An 18,753-nucleotide genomic window follows, 5' to 3' on the forward strand; every position below is an offset into this window, starting at 1 on the left:
AACTTTCAGCTGCTTAATGTGGCATCATTAGATATGTGTCCTAGAGGTACAAATACAGGTATTTTAAGAGATTGCTACTGATCAAGCACCGGGACGAGCCTTGCTTTCTCCATACTTTGGCACATGGTAAACTAGAAAAGAAGCTTGCCCTCAACTTTTTGCATTCAGAGGCATGTGTGTGTGCACAGTTGGTGTGGGCCATGCAATATCGTGGTTTCTCTGCTGTTTGTGGACTTCAGGCTGCTCGCGAAGAGTGAAAAAGGTTCATAACGTGTCATAGCAATACATCAGCTGCGTACAACTGTGAGGAGTCAAAGTCACCGTTCATACTCTCATAGAAAGTGTTGATGACTGAATCTGTGAGATTAGATACAAGAACAGGTCTTTGTTCTCAAACAATGAGAAGAACACTGTGTGTTTCCCCACAAAATACTATTTCAAAGCTTTCAACCACTGTAGGTAGTAATTATGGTTATCTAATTCTCAGCTGAGATTAAGAAACCAGGAAGATTAGAGCTTTCTGAAATGTTTTCAGCCTGCAAAAAACTCACTGGCATGTACAGTGTTCCTCATCTTTTATGGTTATGGTCAACCTCACCACATAATTTTGGCTTAGTCCTTGATCCAGGGCATGGCACTGCTGCCAGCCCTGGGCTCTGCGGCTCAGTAGTAACAGTGTTCCTCTGGGATAAGGAAGATGTGGTTGCTGCTGCTTCGCCCGCATAATGGGATTTGAAACCACATTTCTCATTACTGTTTCCTAACTACCAGGGTCATCGTCTTTTGGCAGCTTGTGAATGTAGCCTTCCTTCAGTTCCTTTGCTTTTCTCATAGTTGCGCTTCTGAATTTGACCACAAAATCTGCCTGTGCTGCTTACAGGAATGTAGAATTAACTGGAGTTACTTCAGAAATGCGTTTGGATTGCTGTGTCTGTAGCCATTGGACCCACTCCCATTAAATGCCTCCTGTGAAGTGCTAAGTGCTTTGAAATCCTACTGGGAATTACAAGCTTGAACTGCCTCTGTGGATGGACAAATAAAAGACCAGAAAGCTGCTTGTTTATTTTGCATTTTAAATGAGTATGAACTGCTTAGAGACAAGTAAAGTGATAACAATTACACAGTGCTAAACTTGCAAGTTACTCGAATACCTGAGTATCGCTTATGATGCTTGCAATATGGAAAATAGGAGAATGCTTGAGGGCAATGGCAGTATCTGTTGCTGTCACCTGCTTGATGTACCATGAAAAATATGGCAGGATTGTGAAAACTAGGTTGGCAATTCAGTTACAATAGACTGTCTTTTTATATTTTTTCCCTTGGGTGGAATAGGGATGCTAGGCAGAGGAAGATACGGTTTCCATGGCTGGAATTTATAAGAGATAAAGTATCCTATTTCTATTTAATGTAAGAAGGATTTAGACGCTAACTTTCTTAGGTTGCTTTATTTGAAAATCCTAGCCTTTATGTTATTAATTTTCTTTTCCTCTTTGAATGAGGTTGCAAAACCTCAAAGTTTAGTGAAGACTTGCTCATCGGAAGCCAGCAGAGATACTAAGTCAAGGATCAATATAATTTGCAAGCCACGTGTAATCGACAACCATTTTGCTCTACTTGTGCTTTTTGTTTTCTGTTTGATACCAGTTATCCCAGAGGAGAGGAGGAGAGTCCAGGGTTCAGGACAGCTACATCAGCCTGGAATAATCCTGATTTGATAGACGCATCCTGTGTAAATTTGGCTAAGTCCTGTGATTTCTCTGTGTTGGTAATACCTCAGTGGGGCTAGATAAGGTTACAGTAAGGAGAAGGCAGATATGCACTCAAACTTTGAAATAACGGGCTCCGTGGAGATACCCAAGGTATTAGTCTGCGGAAATGCGAAACTGTCAGAAAGGAAGGAATCTCTTATGGATACTTGCAAAATATGGTTTGTTTTGATGCCTTTGTTGCTATGAGAAAAATGTTATTGGAGAAGTTTGTCACACAGTGCCTTGGCTTAAATAGCCAAGTCCAAAATATCTGACTTATGTAGACAGTCAGCTAAGACATGTAATAGTATTCCAGCTACTAATCTTCTTCTTATACCAGGGTAAGGTAGGAATGTGTATCTTCAGAACTGATATTTGTAATTGATATGGCCCTTGTGCTTACAGAATGGACTCAATGCTCTGCACCTGGCAGCTAAAGAAGGCCATGTGGGACTGGTACAAGAATTATTGGAAAGAGGGTCAGCTGTGGATTCTGCCACAAAGGTAATTCATGCATGTCTGTAAGTTTATTTGCAAAAAGTCAAATACATGGGGGAAATTTAGAAAAGAAAAATGGAAGTACAAAATAAGATAATACAAATACCTCACTGATATTTAAAATGTTATTTCTATTATGGCATGCAAGTCTATGTTCTTTGCTAAAGCTCATCGGTAGTAAACAAAGAGGGAAAGATTACTATTTGTACAATCTGTTTACAGGGGAAACATTAAAAGGTTTTAGCAATGCCAAATTTTTCATTATTTCCAATGACTGGTCCCCATGATAGACAGATTGAATGTAGCTCAAAATAGTAGATTTTTTCAAATCTGTAAAAATTGGTAATTGACTGTGTCTTATCTGGAGCTTTTTCAGTCAAGGGCACAATGGAAAAAACACCTGTGTGATAAGTTGTTTTGCCTTCAGCCTTTCCACAGGCAGGCACACGCCTACGTCTGGAATGTTCCATCAGCATGTTATTTGTCTACGGGTGGTAAATTTCTTGTGATGGGCCAGATTTGTTGGCTTGAGCGTTGTAACGTTTGACTCCTAGTGTCTAGGTTGGCTGGCTGCGCTGAGCCTTTGCATTTAGTTACCACCACTGGGTCCTTGCGGCTCGCTCTTATTTTTTATAATTTCTGATGCACAGGATCTCCATCAAGGTTAGCACTTGGTCCTCAGCTCAGAGAGCTTCTTGCTGAACTTGTGATTTCCATCATTGATGGAGAAACAGAAGTTCCCTCCTTCAAAAACATCTTTAAGGCGCCCCTCAGTGAAGCTGTTGGTAGAACCACCAGGTTCTAGATGGGACTATGGGCTTTTGTTCTGCTTTTATGAACCTTTTATGAACCATTTAAATATTACTCCCAGGATGAGAGCTTGGCCTGGAAAAAATACAAGGCTCTTATAAAAGCAGTGGGCTACCGCCCTGCTGCTGTTTTGTGAGAGGTTATTTTTATTGTGCAGTGCATCTCTTAACTTAAAGTTAACGCTGTTCAAAAAGATGCATTTTAATTTTATGCCCATTACAGAAGAGAAAAAAAAAAAGATTTATCTTCTGCGTTTAAAAGGCTGGTTTCTGTTATTTAACAGTCAGATCTTCCTTTTGGGTCTTGTACTGGGAAATCTCATTTTACATGTGATTCACAGCTTGAATTTTAGGACTTCTAGGTTTCAGCTACCTTCTACAGGGCATGGTCTCTGGACCTGAATGAAAAAACCTCTTAGCCTGTACTAAACTTTGCCTACAAGTTTGTCCCATGCCTCAATCCCGTTCCATAATTTCACTCAAAAGTTACGTTAGGATGTTACACAACCGCTCAAGAAATCTTTGTGGCGGAAACTACCAGTTCTATCCCCTGTGATGTTTATGGAACATCATAAAACTGTAAGGTAAAATTGTACTCAAAAAACGAACGTTATGAAGAACTGTGGGTTGAAATTATTCCTGAAGAAGGGTGACGTCTTTCATTTTTTCCCTCCCTATAACAGAAAGGGAATACAGCCCTGCACATTGCATCCTTAGCAGGACAAGCTGAAGTTGTCAAAGTTCTGGTTAAGGAAGGAGCCAATATTAATGCACAGTCTCAGGTATGATGCTGTTTTTCCTTCTTATTTCGTGAGATTTTGTAAGATAGATCTGAGATGTTAGGCAGTGATTCCAAATGTTCAAGCCTGACAAATCAATCAAATTGAGGCTTACATAGCATTCACTGGTAAGTAGAATAAAAGTAAATAACAAATTGAAGTCATTATGTACTCATTGTGTGATACAGGAACTCGCATTGTTGTTGCTTGAAATATTTTAGGAATTCCTAGTGTGCTTTAATAAATTGTTTCGGAAATTTTTCAAAGTGTGGAAATATTACATCAAATGTTTGAGTTGAATTTGGTGAGCAGTAATGAAGAAGATAATTTCTCAAAGACTTGATTTATACAATTGCTTTTCATGCTTATTTGTTGGCTAAAAATTCGCAGACAACTTACTTCAGCCTCCTGAACTCATTCTTTATGTGATCAGAAAGAATTTAAATCAAAAGTTTGGAATGTACATTTGAATTCACCTTGTCCTGGCAGGCAAACCAACTGTAGAAACAGCCCTGTTATTTCTGCTGACATGAACCTTGTCCGCTCTTCCAAAACGTACCAGAGAATGCGGTGATGTTGTAGAGACTGACCGATAGCCAGTTCTTCTCTCCCTGGTCTGGACGAGGCTGTAGAGGCAGCTGCCTGCCTGTCGTGATTTCAGGGCAGTAAACAACATGTGCTGGACTCGCAGTGACCAGCAGACTGCAAACTAGCTAGATGATGGTTTGTTTTCTGAGCTAACTGTCCCGATCTCCTCTGTCCCATCAAACAGACGGATTAATTGACCAAGTTAACCTAACACATGTTTGAGATACCTACGATTTCCTCTGTTTAGGATTAGGAACAATTTATCAAATAAATAATTTTATTAATGTTTGTAAATGCTGCCTTAACTATGGCAACTGTCTGTAGCTATGAGGAACTGAACAGATGGTATAGATGAGGACTATATATGATAGAGAAACTGCATCTTTCTGAAGCATCTAGTCAGCTTCTGACATTCTCAAAGTAAATCATCGAGCTAACTAACAGTGTTCAAATTGAGTCCTAGTGCGTCACTCAATGACCACAAATACCACTTTTGCAGTAATGGTGTAAGCTAAGACGATGAGAAAAACAAGTCATGTTTCAGGGGTAGATTAATTTCAAATTAAATCTTCCTAGCGCTTACTGTCTGTTGGCAAGATAATGGCCCTTGGCTTAATCTTGCTGGGATACGTGAGCAGAACAAGAAGAGAGTGATCTGATTTAACAGTGCGGCTAGGAATTACCTGGGTTGAAGAGAGTTTCAGGAAGCACAGCTGAGCCTGTGTGAGATGCTTTTCTCAATCCTCTTCTGTAGAGCATTCCCTGATCATCAGGAACACAGACAAGTTCGTAAAAGGTTTTGATTTGTCAGAGTCCATCCTAAGTCTGGCTAGCTCCACATCTTGCCCAGACCTGGGAAACTGGGACCTGGAGGGTTGTTTTCTGTTTGATGGTACAGATTTATGATGGACGGTGTAAAGTAAGTAGAGAGCAGGAGATGAACGAATAGGTTTATAAAATGACTAGGTTTGTCTCTACCTTCATTGTATTTTAAGACAAGAGAGAGAAACTGAAAAGATCTTTAAGCTGCCTGAATCCAAGATTTTTAAAATATTTTCTTTGTTATGCTTTTTGCCCCAAAGTGACTGCTAAGAGCTCTCTCAGGACAACTGGTGGTCAGTTACTCCCCATTGCTCTACTTCCATTAAAGATAAGAAATGTTGTAATTCCATTGTTCAAAAATTTAGCAAACTCCTTTCATAATGACCTAACTGGATGATTTCTTTGTACATTTATCAGCCTTTTCATGTGTATAAGAAGGTAATGTCTTTAATGTTAGGATTTTGAGCATGGTAAGAGAAATAATGTAAAAGAAGAAATGTAAAAATGACACTTTAATGAAGTGTTATCCCTCAAAAAGTCTTCATAAAGGCTTTTCCTTATGCTGGAAAAATGAGGTTTTCTAAATTAAAAAAAAATCCTATCAGAACTGGAAATTGTTTTCACAGGTTTTATTTTATACATTAATCTAGTTTTAACCACATTTATTGTTAGCACTGGATGTTCTGTGTAACGTACACAGACCTGTTAACAGGCATTTGCTACCTGAATTAATTGAGTGAGTCGTCTGGAGGACATTTTTTCCCCAGTATTGCTCACTGGTTGCCTCCAGACAGGATGAATTCAAACTGCTGTGATATTTATGCCCTGGATTTGTGCCACGTCATCTTAATTAAACAAGTCCCGTTGACTTGAATGGGCGGGTGGGTCCTTAATGCAGTGTGATCCAACTGTGGGGCCTTTGGGTTGTGTCTTTCTGGCCTGCTGCGCTTTTCCAGAAGAGATGGATAGCAGCAGCGTCAGGCAGGAGGAGATGTTCAGAGGCTCTTGCTGCTGCGGCTGCCGAGGGGGCATTTCCAGTGGAAGGTGTCCCTTTGTAGGGACCGCTCTGTCATATGGTTCCCTGGCCAAAGCGCTGTCCTGAGCACAACAGCGAGCAATTGCACACGGAGGGAGAGGCGCATGACCTAGACCCATCTTCTTTTTGGTAAATGTTGAATGCACTTGGGTAATATCTGTTGATAGAATTTGAATAGTATTTGTGCGTGAGCGTTCACACGCATGCTTCCATGTAGCTAGTAATTTTAATACGAATGAACAGATGTTGCCTATATGATGGGTGGAAAGGATGTATTTTTTTTTAGTCAGGGCTCTGAGCAGACTCAGAAGAATTTGGTTCTAATTCTGGTTTCCCAGAGGCTTCCCTTGGAAGGTTAAATAAAAAAGTATTTTCTCTATGCCCCATGAATGGAATGAGGATAATGAATGCTGCCTTTCTACTAAAGATTGCATTGACATGCTCAAGAATCACATGTGTCACAGAAAATAAATAAGTTAGAAAAAAAAAAAGAGAAGAAAAACAGAAGTTTCAAAATTAATAAAGAATAGACACCTGATTTATGATAAAAGATCAAGAAAGATTCAAGCATACCTAACTACAGCTGGTTAAAAAAGAAAAATATGAAGTTATATAGAAAAAGGAAAAGAGAATGACTGAACAGAATATGCTTGAATACTCAAATACTAAGTTTTTTTGTCAGGAAGTATGTCATTGGTGAAAAAGTGAAGAGGAAAAAAAATCGTGTCGGCAAAGAGCTTAATTGAGAAAGTCACAAATGAATAAAAATACAAATTAAAGGTGAATTTGGAAAAAAAGTGAGAAATTGTAACTGAAATGCTCAGTCTCTCTTTCTTACATTTTCTCTCAATTCCATTTTTAAAAACAGGTGCTACATTGTCACTCTTAAATCTTTTATGAACAGTTGTTGGTATCGAGGGTATATTACATCCTCTTCTTGGTATCTCTGTTATTTCACACTTTATTTTTTTTAGGCCCCTGCTAAATGCCATTTGTTGGTAGTGATTTAATGCCAGTGAAGTTACTCGGGTTGCTCCATAACTTCCTCTTTAAAGAACTTTGTAGCTGTCAAGGTCATTCTCATTTCTAGTGATGACAATTTGCCATAGTGACAAAATTTCTTCACTGTTGATAAACTGATAGGTAAAAGAGTATTCTCGACTCCAGCTTGTTCAATTTATTGTTTTTCCTTTCCTTTTCTCCATTACGTTGCATAAAAACACTGGTCTTTATCAAAACGTACCACCAGTGACATCTGAAACACCACACCGATCTCCCAGTTCCTTGCAACAACGAACTAACGGAATTATCTCAGAAAATGCTATTAAAAACATCGTAACCACTGAGATTACAAACCCCATCTGTGCTATCTGAGACTGTTAAGCATTCAGGACCTGGATTTTTATGGATTTTGCTTTTCTATTAGATTACTTTGCTTTGCCCTTCAGTTTCATGTCGGCCTTCAGAGCTGTTATTTTGTTCATCTTCCGCATTTAAAAAGTCTGTTCCTTTTGAGCTAATACGTCATCACTGCTATTTTTAGAAAAGTAATTTCTATTTTGATACAAAGCCTAATTGCGCAGTGATTGCTAATTGAATGACTCCACTTTCACCTGCATGCATATCATTTCAGAGCTGACATCTTCCTTGAGGATGTTTCAGGCAAATGCTGAAATGAGGGCAAACCCAGAAATGGCCAGAGAGATCTAGAAGTTGCTGGTCCTTTTTGGCATGCCTCCACCTGGAATTTGACAAGTGTGCAGTTGTTTGGCTCAGTTAGAATCGCCTTTTGCTACAAGTATTGCTGGAGAAAATGCATTTGTATAATGAGTACCTATAGAACATACACTGGGTTGACTCTGCTCATAGTTCAGTGAGCAGATCTCGATACACATAGTCAAGTGAAAAATCAGTTTCTGCAATTTCTTTTCTTGATTCCACCATGATTTTTGGTCATGTGTAGATCTGACCAAGCTGCACTCATTGGTAATATAAAATCTTGTCTGAAGAGTGGGTGGTACAAACTATAATGTACAGTGGGTAACAGATCTCCTGGGGTTGGTCCAGGCTATTCCTTTGAGCTTTGATTACATTTCCTTGCAGAGCAGAACAAGGTTATTCCAATGAATGATGTAATATTTTACAATATGTACTCACTTGTGTGGGTGATCCTCTAGGTACTTCTGAATTCCAGCGGGGAAGTCGGAAAAAGTCCTCAGGGGGCATTGAAATGTTTCATTATGCAGAACCACGGAAGTGGCACTGGCCACTTACCGCTCTCTCTCACACCCACCCATCACACGCTTTCACTGAGCCCAGTGGTATCCTCCTTTCACAGCTGGATCACGTCTTTACCCCAAACCTATTCTTAGTTGTTGCTTGCGTATTAGAACAGTAATTCTTTTTTGTAGCCTTCCTCTCAATGAGTGTCTACTTTTGCGACACATTAGGAATTCTTATGCCAATTCTCGATCTTTTTTCCCAGGTGGAAGAAGCATCACCAGATTTAGTCAGTCCAACCCTACCTTTGATAAATTACCATTTGTCGTTCTTGCTTTCTCTTAAAGATAGATTGCATCATCTGACTCATGTATCGGCATCAGAGATGTCTGATAACTGGAATATTAGCCTGCCAAATGTGACGATACCCCTACTGCAATCATCTGAATAACTGAGTCTACCTGTAGACTGTGCCCTACGACAATGACGCTGAGCTGTTCTGACCTCGCATAGCTTACGGAATGGATCCATCCTGACCTTCCTCCATTCCAAACACGGTCAGAACAAGTTAGCCTCGTGCAAAGAGCTGCACCTCCGAGGATGAGGTGATTTGACAAGTGTCGAGTGGCTGAGGTGCAAAGAGCTGAAAAGTAAAAGACAAGATGAGGAAATGCAGTTCACTCCTGGTCAGGAACTGTAAGGGAACTATCACATCCTGGAGTCAGCTGAGAAGGAAATCATTCCCTTCAATTTTAAAATTTCTGCATCGGAGTTTAGAACAGAACATGTTCCCCGTTAGCTGCTAAGGGTGTGCTTTGACCACTGCTTCATCCAGGGGCCCTCACAAAAGGAGGAGCTACCTTTTAATCGTCAGATTATTTAAAGTGACCCAGATACAGACAGCAAGGATTAGATAAATCAGTCCTCCCCCAAGCTGATCTTGTTATTTAAAAGCCCTCTGGTTTCCTTTCCTCTATATCCTTCGCTAAGCTCATTGCAAACACATTAGCCAAGAAATATTTTTGTTTAAATTTGCCCCCGTTATGGCTACTGCTTCGTGTTTCAGCACAGAGGAGATGCTAGACTATTCTTATCCGGACTATTCATCAGATCGAAGCAATCCTTAGAGTAATGCAAAATTTCCAGCCTCAATATGCTTTCCCAAAAATGAGTGATAAGAGAGCTTGTTGAACGTCCACACTCAGTGTTGCCACAAGAGCAAAGGGAGGATTTAGGTGATTCTCAGAGAAGCGATCGGCTTGTCTCTCTCAGGATGCCCTAGGATTTGCTTTACTGGAAACTGCTCTCCCCACGGTTTGTAAAGATAATCTTACCTTCAGAATGGAGCATATTTTGCAGAGTATTTGCTACTCCGTTGTGACAAAAGGTTTTAATTCCACCAACTGGGCTTTCTGCTTTTACATCAGTATATTTAGAGCACCAGATTTTTAGCTGCTGTATATCAAGAGGAGTCATTTAGCTGCAGTTCATCATTGCTAATGTAATAAAGGATCAGGCCCATTATCTCTTCACCGGAGGGCGGGGAGGGGGGAAGAAGAAATGCCTTCTGGAGGATTATATGGATCTTGAGAGATGTAAACAAAAGTCATACATCAGGAACAATGAAAGAACAGATCTCCTTATTCATCCTGCCTTCAGCTAGTCCAAGGTTCAGCTGCCTGTCTCTTACAGTGATTATCAGTTAACGATAAACAACCCTTATTCCTGATCTTGAAGTATGATCTCAGGCAACCGTGGAAGTGGAGTTGAACGGGATGCCTGGGCACGCGAGACTGAAGCGGTGCTTACGGATTGACACAGAATTACAGGATAACAGAGTGTGAACAGAAGATAATGATTGTTAATATCAGCACATTCATGTGGGACTTTCCCATTTCCCCAAATAATTCATACAGTTAAAGGAAAAATAACCCTATGAGGATGCCCAGTTTATGGTGTCACCTGCAAAAGCAGCAGCGTGGTGATGTGGAGATACGGGACTTGGTTGGCTTTCTCTCAAAAGCTGCTCTGAGGATCAGGAGCTCTTGAAGAACAAGGGAGCGTCCTGAGCCAGTTTGATGTCTGTCTCTGGGATCCCAGCTGCAGCCATAAAATAACGGAATGTGTCAGGATCTCAACCAACAAGGACTGCAAACAAACTGAAAATATTTATGAGCTACGTCTTATTCTAGTTTGTTAATTTGCAGTCTCTGTTAAAGTGCTATAAAGGGACCAATAATCCAGGTTGGAAGATTTTAATTTAAACAAATAGTGGTTTTTTTCAGCTAATAATGTGATATATGGCTTCTAATATTTATTCTTAAAATGCATGAGCTTCAGGAGCCTCAATAAACCAACATACCAGCTGGCAGGGTAAGGGCTCACCAGACCAACGTGCCACATGTCACCCCTACTGTAATGACGCAATCTGCGATGATAAGAACCAGGCAGTGGAAATGTTATCCGCATATATTTATGAGAGCGTAGATATAACTGAGTCACAGCCAAATAAGTACAAACATTTTATTTATCATTTTAGTGCAAGGTTGTCTTCCTTCCAGCCTTCAACCATATACATAAAATTAATTGCTGTTTTCAGTACTGCTTTTCCTTTACCATGGTTGGAAGGCAAACCCCAAACGCTGTTTTGGACGACTGCCCAGAATTCAGACGCGAGACTCTGCCCTGGCTAAGCTTTTGGGCCCTAACCCGTGCTGTATCAAGGTTATGTTTTCTTGTGCATGACTAATCTATTCTTTTCCCATTATTCTCCATCAGCTCAGTTTCCATTACTGCTTCCCTCTTTGTAAAAATGACATTTCCAAGGCACAGAACATCTTGATTTCAGCCTGGCTGTGTTTCAGGCTCTGTTGTTGCTTTGCTGTTCTTGCGGAGAAAATCGTGATATTTGAAGCTGCTAAAATAGAATGTTTGTGCTCTTTAAATCTGGCATCTGAGCTAGGAAGTGACTTACAGTAAAATACGCTTCCCAAGAGAGGGGTTCTTCTAACGGTGGGGCAACGGGTGTCATCCACACAGTGCTACAGCAGGAGTGCTGTGTGATCTCTCGTGAATGAACGTACCAAGTTCATCGCAAACCCAGACAGCATCATTTATCCATAGGCTTTATAATTATTGCGGTGGTGTAAGTATAGAGTGGAAAACACTATTTATATTACTAGGGAATTAGTGAGACAGCTGAAGGGGTGGTGCTATTTTCAGTGTAGGCTTTGGTGTCACTACATTTTTTTAGAATTTATTTATTACAAATCAGTTTTATGATCTGTCATCTCAAACAAGTAAATAGTCTTTCTTTGTTGTGTTTATTTAACCATTTTGCCCAACACAGTAGAATCACCAGCCTCCCTAAATCCAGTCAGTCTGGCTGTTTTCCTAAGTGCTTTTCTCGGTTTTAATCTCCGCAGTCTATGGGACCCTGCGGGTCTCAGCATCCGCTCTCTGTAACGAACATAAGGATTGTCACCTAAATGATTAGCTAACACTTGTTGGGGAATTTTACAGTAGGTCAGAATCCAGTAGCTCTGCTGTGCCCTTACAGATGTGCCACTTTACATGGAAAAATTCTGTGCTCACAAGTGCTTACATCTAAATCTGGGAGCCATCCTTTTCACTAGCACTTTCCAGCTTTGTTATAAAAGGAAGTGATACCCCAGGAAAATGAATATATAGTAATGTGCTGCTCAGTTTGAAGCATGGAGGAAAGAATCTGGTCAGAGAACATAAGGTGCTTTCATCAATACCAGAAATCCACGGTATTTAATTTAGCTGGTTGTTGATGTATCCAAAAGATGTTTTTACTGAACCTCTCTTTCTCATGATACGGATATAGGCCAAAAGAACAATTCTCTCCGTGAAGGTGCTGTCAGCATCAACAGGGCAGTCAGAGGGGCCGGAGGACGAGAGGGGAACAGCGTGCGCTTTCTTCCTCAGTCTCTCAAGGTTGAGCCAGATGTGAAGCTGGAGCAAATCCCTTCTCCCAGAAAAAGGAAAGACTCTTGAATTGAGTTATGTTTCTCAAAGGCGTAATGTGTTTTTTGCACGGGTGTTGGTTCCGCGCTTCTCCTCACGTAGAATCAAACTCCCTGCTAGGGTCGCGAGGAGAACATACAGACAAATATCAAACTGTCTTCTGAGTATTGCACTGGTACGTTTTATGCAAATAGATCTTCTTACGATAAAGCATTTAAAGATAAAATCCAGCAGTACGCAGGTGGTACGTGTCACACCTCGGCAGCATTGATCTGAATGCTTGGTAGGCACTACAGGCTCACTGGAGAAAAAAGGGCAGGAGTTTTCCAGGAGTTTTAGTTGTTTTCAACCTGTGAAAACCTGCTAAAATACATCAGTTTAAATGCAGTTGTTAACTTAAAAAAAAAAAAAAAAATCCTGAATTTTTTTTTTACTGTATATAGTATTATACAGTTAATCAATACCTAGAGTTCCAGTTCTGATAGTAAACATGCTGTCTCTAATCCTCTTTAGTCATAGGTGTAATAAAGGGTAGTTTCCTTCTATCCACCTTTGCATTCTCAATTTCGTGCTGCTTAAGCTGTCAGTTGAGCAAGATGGGCTCTTGATTCGATTATTCTCAATCTTTCTCTGGAGTAGCCCACTTTCCCTTGACCGTATGGCAAAATGAGACTCCTTAGGCACCTTCAATTTGGCAACTTAAAATTAAGTGCTGTGAATCTTCCTTTAGCATATTTTCACAAATTTGACAATTGCATATTTGCTTGAATAGAAATATAGATGTAGTAGTCCAAATATTTCTGAGATTTTTTTTTTCTTGAAAAAGAATATGGATTATATGTTTGTTTTATAGAAAATGTATTTTAATGGAAAAGAGGCATGTGAATAATTGGTAAAGTTACTGCTATATAAAACTTCCGGACTTTGATGTAAGCTAACCAAAATAAAAAAGAGACTTTTAAAAGTTAAAGTAGGTACCTTGATCTATCCTTAATTCACCCTTTTAGGCAGAGAATCTCTCGTGCTAAGATACAATCCGCTTACGAAGACTCTATTTTTAGCCTGGCTGAAAATAATGCTCTGAGCATAATGCACAACAAAGTTCGCAGAATTGTGGTAGTGTTGATGCTATCAAGATGCGTGTTCCTAATTTAGCTTGCAGTGTTGCGTTTATTTGTAACTTTCATATTTCGTTGATTAAAATTAATTAATTGCGTGGATTGCTAGAGGGTTTTTCACAGGATCACAGAACGGCTGAGGTTGGAAGGCACTTCTGGAGGTCACCTTACCCAATGCCCCGGCTCTAGCAGGGCCACCCGCAGCAGTCTGCCCAGGACCATGTCCAGATGGCTTTTGAACATCTCCCGGGATGGGGACTGCACAACATCCCTGGGCAACCTGTGCCAGTGCTCAGTCACCCTCACAGTAAAACAGTGGTTCTTGCCCTTCAGAGGGACCCTCCTGTGTTTCGGTTTGTGCCCGTTGCCTCTGGTCCTTTTCCTTCCCTGCATAACTGCTCCCCTATTCGAGAGAGAATAGCCTTTGCTGGAGCGGTTATTTCGTCTCCTCTGGAGATTGCTGGAGGCTGAGATAAAAGGAAACAGCGAGTGAAGGTAGAGTTACCTTCTTCTAACTGTTAAGGTGAGATGTAGATGTCACTGGTTTAGGCTAATATCCATGGAAAAGTGGGGAAAACGGGGAGGTGAGTTGTATGTTGCTGAATGCAGATTTAAATCATTCTTGTTGAAGTTGAGCAATATTCTGAAGAGTAGAAAAAAATCCTGAAACAGTTATTGAACTTAAAGGCCCCAGAAATGATCATGATCTTACTGTGTAAAATGATATATTGACACATGACTGTAAATCTGAAGATCTAACAGTCTGTGTGAGCTGTTTCATGAGTAATATACTCTCGTCTCACCCTTGTCTCATTCTTGTCTCATCCTTTGTGCCATTATGTGTTCCTTTTTGGGGCTGGCTTAAATTCTAACGAGCAGGAAGAGAAGGAGACACAGGGAGGAAGGTAGAGCAATTTCACAAAGGCTTCTCTTAGGTTGCGTTAAGTGCGGGGTCCTATGAAGGAAACTCTAGAGTGACCCAAAGGAAACAGAGCTTTTATATGGGCAGTATTTTGTGCACAGAATCTTCTCTGAATGTTGCTTGAGAAGTGCAGTTGCAGAATTGTAGTAAAGGTTGCATAAAAAGCCTAACTAATTTGGTTTCCATTTGTGACCTTGAGAAAATTACTTTTTTGTTTCCTTGATATGAAGCAAAATTTGGGGGAGAAGGCTGCCAAAATGCCAAACCAAAAACCCCATTCAGTAAGATGGAGAGGCAGAGGAGGCAACGGGCCTGGGTCGGGCAATCCGCTGGTTGTTTTGACCTTCTGACTGGTAATGACATCCTGAAGAGTAAGTAGGAATGAGCATTTGCTGTATGTAAACAATTGCATTAGAGGTCAGTTGTCTCGTCTTCCCTGGTAATCTCAGTGATCTTCTAATACAGTCCTAAACAGTTCCTGGAGGCCTTTCAAATAAAATAGGTATGTTCATCTGGGTTTACATTAGCTATTTAATTGCAGGATATGTTGCTAACTCTCACATGTCATCTTGAAAGAGGCAAACTGAAGGAAGAGGTAATAGATCTCTATTTCCTCTCTTTTCCGTATCAGTATGAATACAGAGAGATGTATATATGGTATATAGATAGTATAGGTGTATAGATACTAAAGGCCACATCTTCATGGACAAGCATGGGTAGGGTAGTCATTCAAACACACTGGCTACTAATCAGAGTTTGGAAGATGTGTGCTTCTGATCATTTGGCACTGCATGCAAAGAGTATGGTTCCTTGAAAGCCTGCCATAAAATAAAGCTCAACCAAGCTATATAACCGTTTGTATGATTTTCTAAATGCAGTAATAATCCCTCAGCTTCTTCAAACTGTGTTCTTCATTAGGGCTTGGGCAAAATTTAATGATACAAATTCTGAGTCATATATAGACTTGCCAATTTGCATTAATAGCTTGAAGAATCATTGAGAGCTACTCATTTTCTCAAATTAGCAAGTAAATCAGTGAATGTAGTAGAAAGAATGGAGTGTGAAATATACTCTATTTGTGTAGCGTTAATTTCTCATTATAACTTTATATTATAGCAGTAAACATCTTGCAGTATAGATTTGTAATGATAATGAAATCTGAGTACTCTGTCCTCATTGCAAATACTCTGATGAAATCATTGTTAGAAAATGAATGGTATATACCATTACAAAATTAATTTCTATTTTTCAGATGATGCACAAAATCTAAACATACAGATGTAACACAATTACACAGCCAGGCTTTCAGAAAAAGCAAAATAAAGTGCATTTCTCCTTTTCCAGGTCACATTTATATGGCACAGTCAGTGTTCTTGCTTTAATTCTGGGCTGTGTTTATACAGTATGGGATCATAAGCTGAAGGAAAATTTATTGAAACAAAGATTCCCCACCCCGGCCCAATAAACCTTCTGTATCCCATTCCACATGTTAAAACGAGGAGGGGAGAGGTCAGTCTCCTTTGCAATACGTCCATGGAGAGTCATTAACCAGAATGTCGTGGATTCAGTACAAGACGCTTCGGGGGTAGTGAAACAAGAGTCTAGGGAAAACATGTTTTCTTCAATTTGCAGAGATCTGGGATCTTGAGCTTTGAAATATCTCTGTAAGTAGAACAGAGAAACCAAGTATTGGCATATAGCTCTTTGAAACTAAAAGATGAGAAACTGGGAAGGGGATTTTAGATTAACAAAAGTCAAGGAGACGAAGGGAAGGATATGCTTTTGTTGCGGGCATTTCCATTTAACGGCAGGACTGGCTGAGAGAGACAGAAACTTGCTCCATAGGAGACAGACAGACAGACAAATCACAGAAACTGTGCAGGATGGGAGGAGGCATGGAAGTCCTGGGGTCCAGCGGAGAAACGAGAAGGAAGAGCTCCAGGAGAGCTATCAGGTAATCCCACTGCGCAGCGCTCTGCCAAGGCGAGCGGTAATATTGGGAATCTGAAAATAGGAGTTTTCCGGCCAAGAGCCAGAAGCGTTGAGGTCAGGAGCACTGCACTTAGAAGCTCTGAAACCAGTTCTTCACTGAGAAAGCAGACTTCACCCTGCCAGCGGGGAAAAAACCGGGCTTGACCTTGCCAGGGGGGAGGAATTCAGAGGAAGCTTTTTTGGTGTGTCTGGTATAGGCAGTTTTGCACGTAGACCTTGGCACGCTGTTGCAATTTCCAAAATAAGCCAGATTTTAAGAAAATACATATAGTAGTTTTAAACTATAAATCAAGCTTGAAGAAAAAAAAAAAAAGGCTATGATTTTATGTGCATGAATTTCCTTACCCCCAATTGCGGTAGTTCCAGGTATGATTACAGCACGTGAGGAGGATATCCTTGATAAAATGGGCACTCTTCTGGATCTCTGTGCGGAAAAGCGTTTAGTACTTCTTGGTACTAAATGGTTATGAAGTCATATATTTATTGTTTATGGTTTCCTAATCCAGGATTTATTGTCCTGATCCTGTTCCAGAACTAGAGACTTGAGTTGATTAAAAAAAAAAAAAATCTTCAAAGCTTTTAAGCAAATTGATTTACTCTGGCTTGAAAATTCTCATAGTCCCCAAATTTATATTAGTTGGTGTGATCCTTGTATTCATCTATGTAACATTCAGTGCTAGGAGGATTTTACAAATGGCATGTATTACCATTTAAAAAACTGCTACGTTAGACTTTAATATTAAAATACTGATGAGGCGGGTGGAAAATTACTATTAGTTATACCTAATAGGTTGCCATTTTGTTTTTTTCCGGAGTGGGAAGGAAAACCGAAACAGGGAGCCAACTCGGTTACCTGCAGTTTTCTCGGTGCTGTTCTGCACAATTGCAGTCGAGAAGAAACCAATCTGTTCGTCATTCCCGCTGCCAGCTCAGTCCCTGTGCCTGGCAATCCCCTGCCCCTCTGCGCCTTCCTAATGACGCGCTGAACAGCGTCCCTTCGTTTGACGCTGCGATGGGATCTCGTCTCTCCCCCCGTTAACGAGTTGTCTGGGGAGCGGCCAGGAGACCGGCACCCCCAACTCGCCGGCCTCCCAGCGCCGGGGTGGCCGGGGAAGAGGCTGGCTCGTCTGCCTAGTTTGTGCTTCCAGTTCGCTGCCTGGTTTTAGCAGTGCTTTGGGAGGAGGGAAGCTGCCCGTCAAAATGCAATGCCGACTGACCTTCCCCTTGAGAGGCTTTTCTTGATGTCTAACCTGAATTTTCTCTCCAGCAACCCTAGTAAACTATCCGCTTGTCTATTTGTTTTAGTCACCGTGAACATGCTGAACAGACCTTTACCCTCCTCTGTAAAGACTGTTATCTTGTTTTCCTTCAGTTTTCCCTTTCCAGACAGAACACCACCAATTACTAGTCTTTTCTCAAAGAAAAATAGCTTCCCCAGGGAGATGTATTTTTACGCCAGTGTAACGATTGTCTTTGTTACAGCAGAATGAGCTCATTGACCCTCTGGTAGACCACTGTGACCTTCAGGTCCTCGTCTGCAGAAGTCTTCTCTAACTCGTCGTTCCCTGTTTGCATAGTTTGTTTTTCCTGCAGTAGTGGAGAAACTCGTATTTGTCCTTACTAAATCCCATTTCCAGCTCTTTTCTCCAGGGTAACAGGAACCTTTCAAATTATGATCCCGTTGTGGGGTGTACTTGCAGACCACCTTGTTCACGCTGTCTGTAACTGTAATAAGAGAACTCTATTCCATCCTTCAAGTCATTACAGAGAACATTGGGTAAATCCTGCCAAAGACAGACCCCCGTGCAAAGCCACTCAAAATACATCCGCAGTTTTGGCGTTGAACTGCTGTTACCTGTTCTCTGGGTGCCATTTTTCAATTGTATGTCCCAAGATTGTTGGTGGAGGTGCCAGAATATTATGCAAAGCAGTATTAAAAGACTTGCTGCAACGTATATGACATACATCATATGACATAGACAACATAAATGGCATTTATCGTCTGAGCAATTTTTATTTAAAAATACATTTGTAAATGCAGAGGAGGTTGTAAAGATATCAGTTCTACAATCAACTGTATTATCTAGTGACTGAAAAATGAGATTTCACTTCATTAGGAAATTACTGGAATGTTTCCACAGCAAGTTTGCTAGAAAGAGTACTATTGGCTTCTCTGAAATAAGGTTCTCAGTTATCACAGTATTTGCATTAATTCTGACCGCTTGTGTAAA

At 40.5% G+C, this 18,753-nt stretch overlaps 1 protein-coding gene across 2 annotated transcripts in view; it reads left to right on the forward strand.

The window, feature by feature from the left end:
• Positions 1-18,753, forward strand: part of ANK2 (ankyrin 2) — a 316,797-nt gene that overhangs the window by 174,558 nt on the left and 123,486 nt on the right. For both annotated transcript variants that reach the window (XM_059826980.1, XM_059826979.1), the window contains exons 3-4: positions 2,154-2,252; positions 3,739-3,837. In XM_059826980.1, coding sequence (XP_059682963.1) covers positions 2,154-2,252; positions 3,739-3,837 — 198 coding nt within the window. The remainder of the gene's footprint in view (positions 1-2,153; positions 2,253-3,738; positions 3,838-18,753) is intronic.

Source organism: Gavia stellata, chromosome 19, assembly GCF_030936135.1.
Source record: "Gavia stellata isolate bGavSte3 chromosome 19, bGavSte3.hap2, whole genome shotgun sequence".
NCBI lineage: Eukaryota > Metazoa > Chordata > Aves > Gaviiformes > Gaviidae > Gavia > Gavia stellata.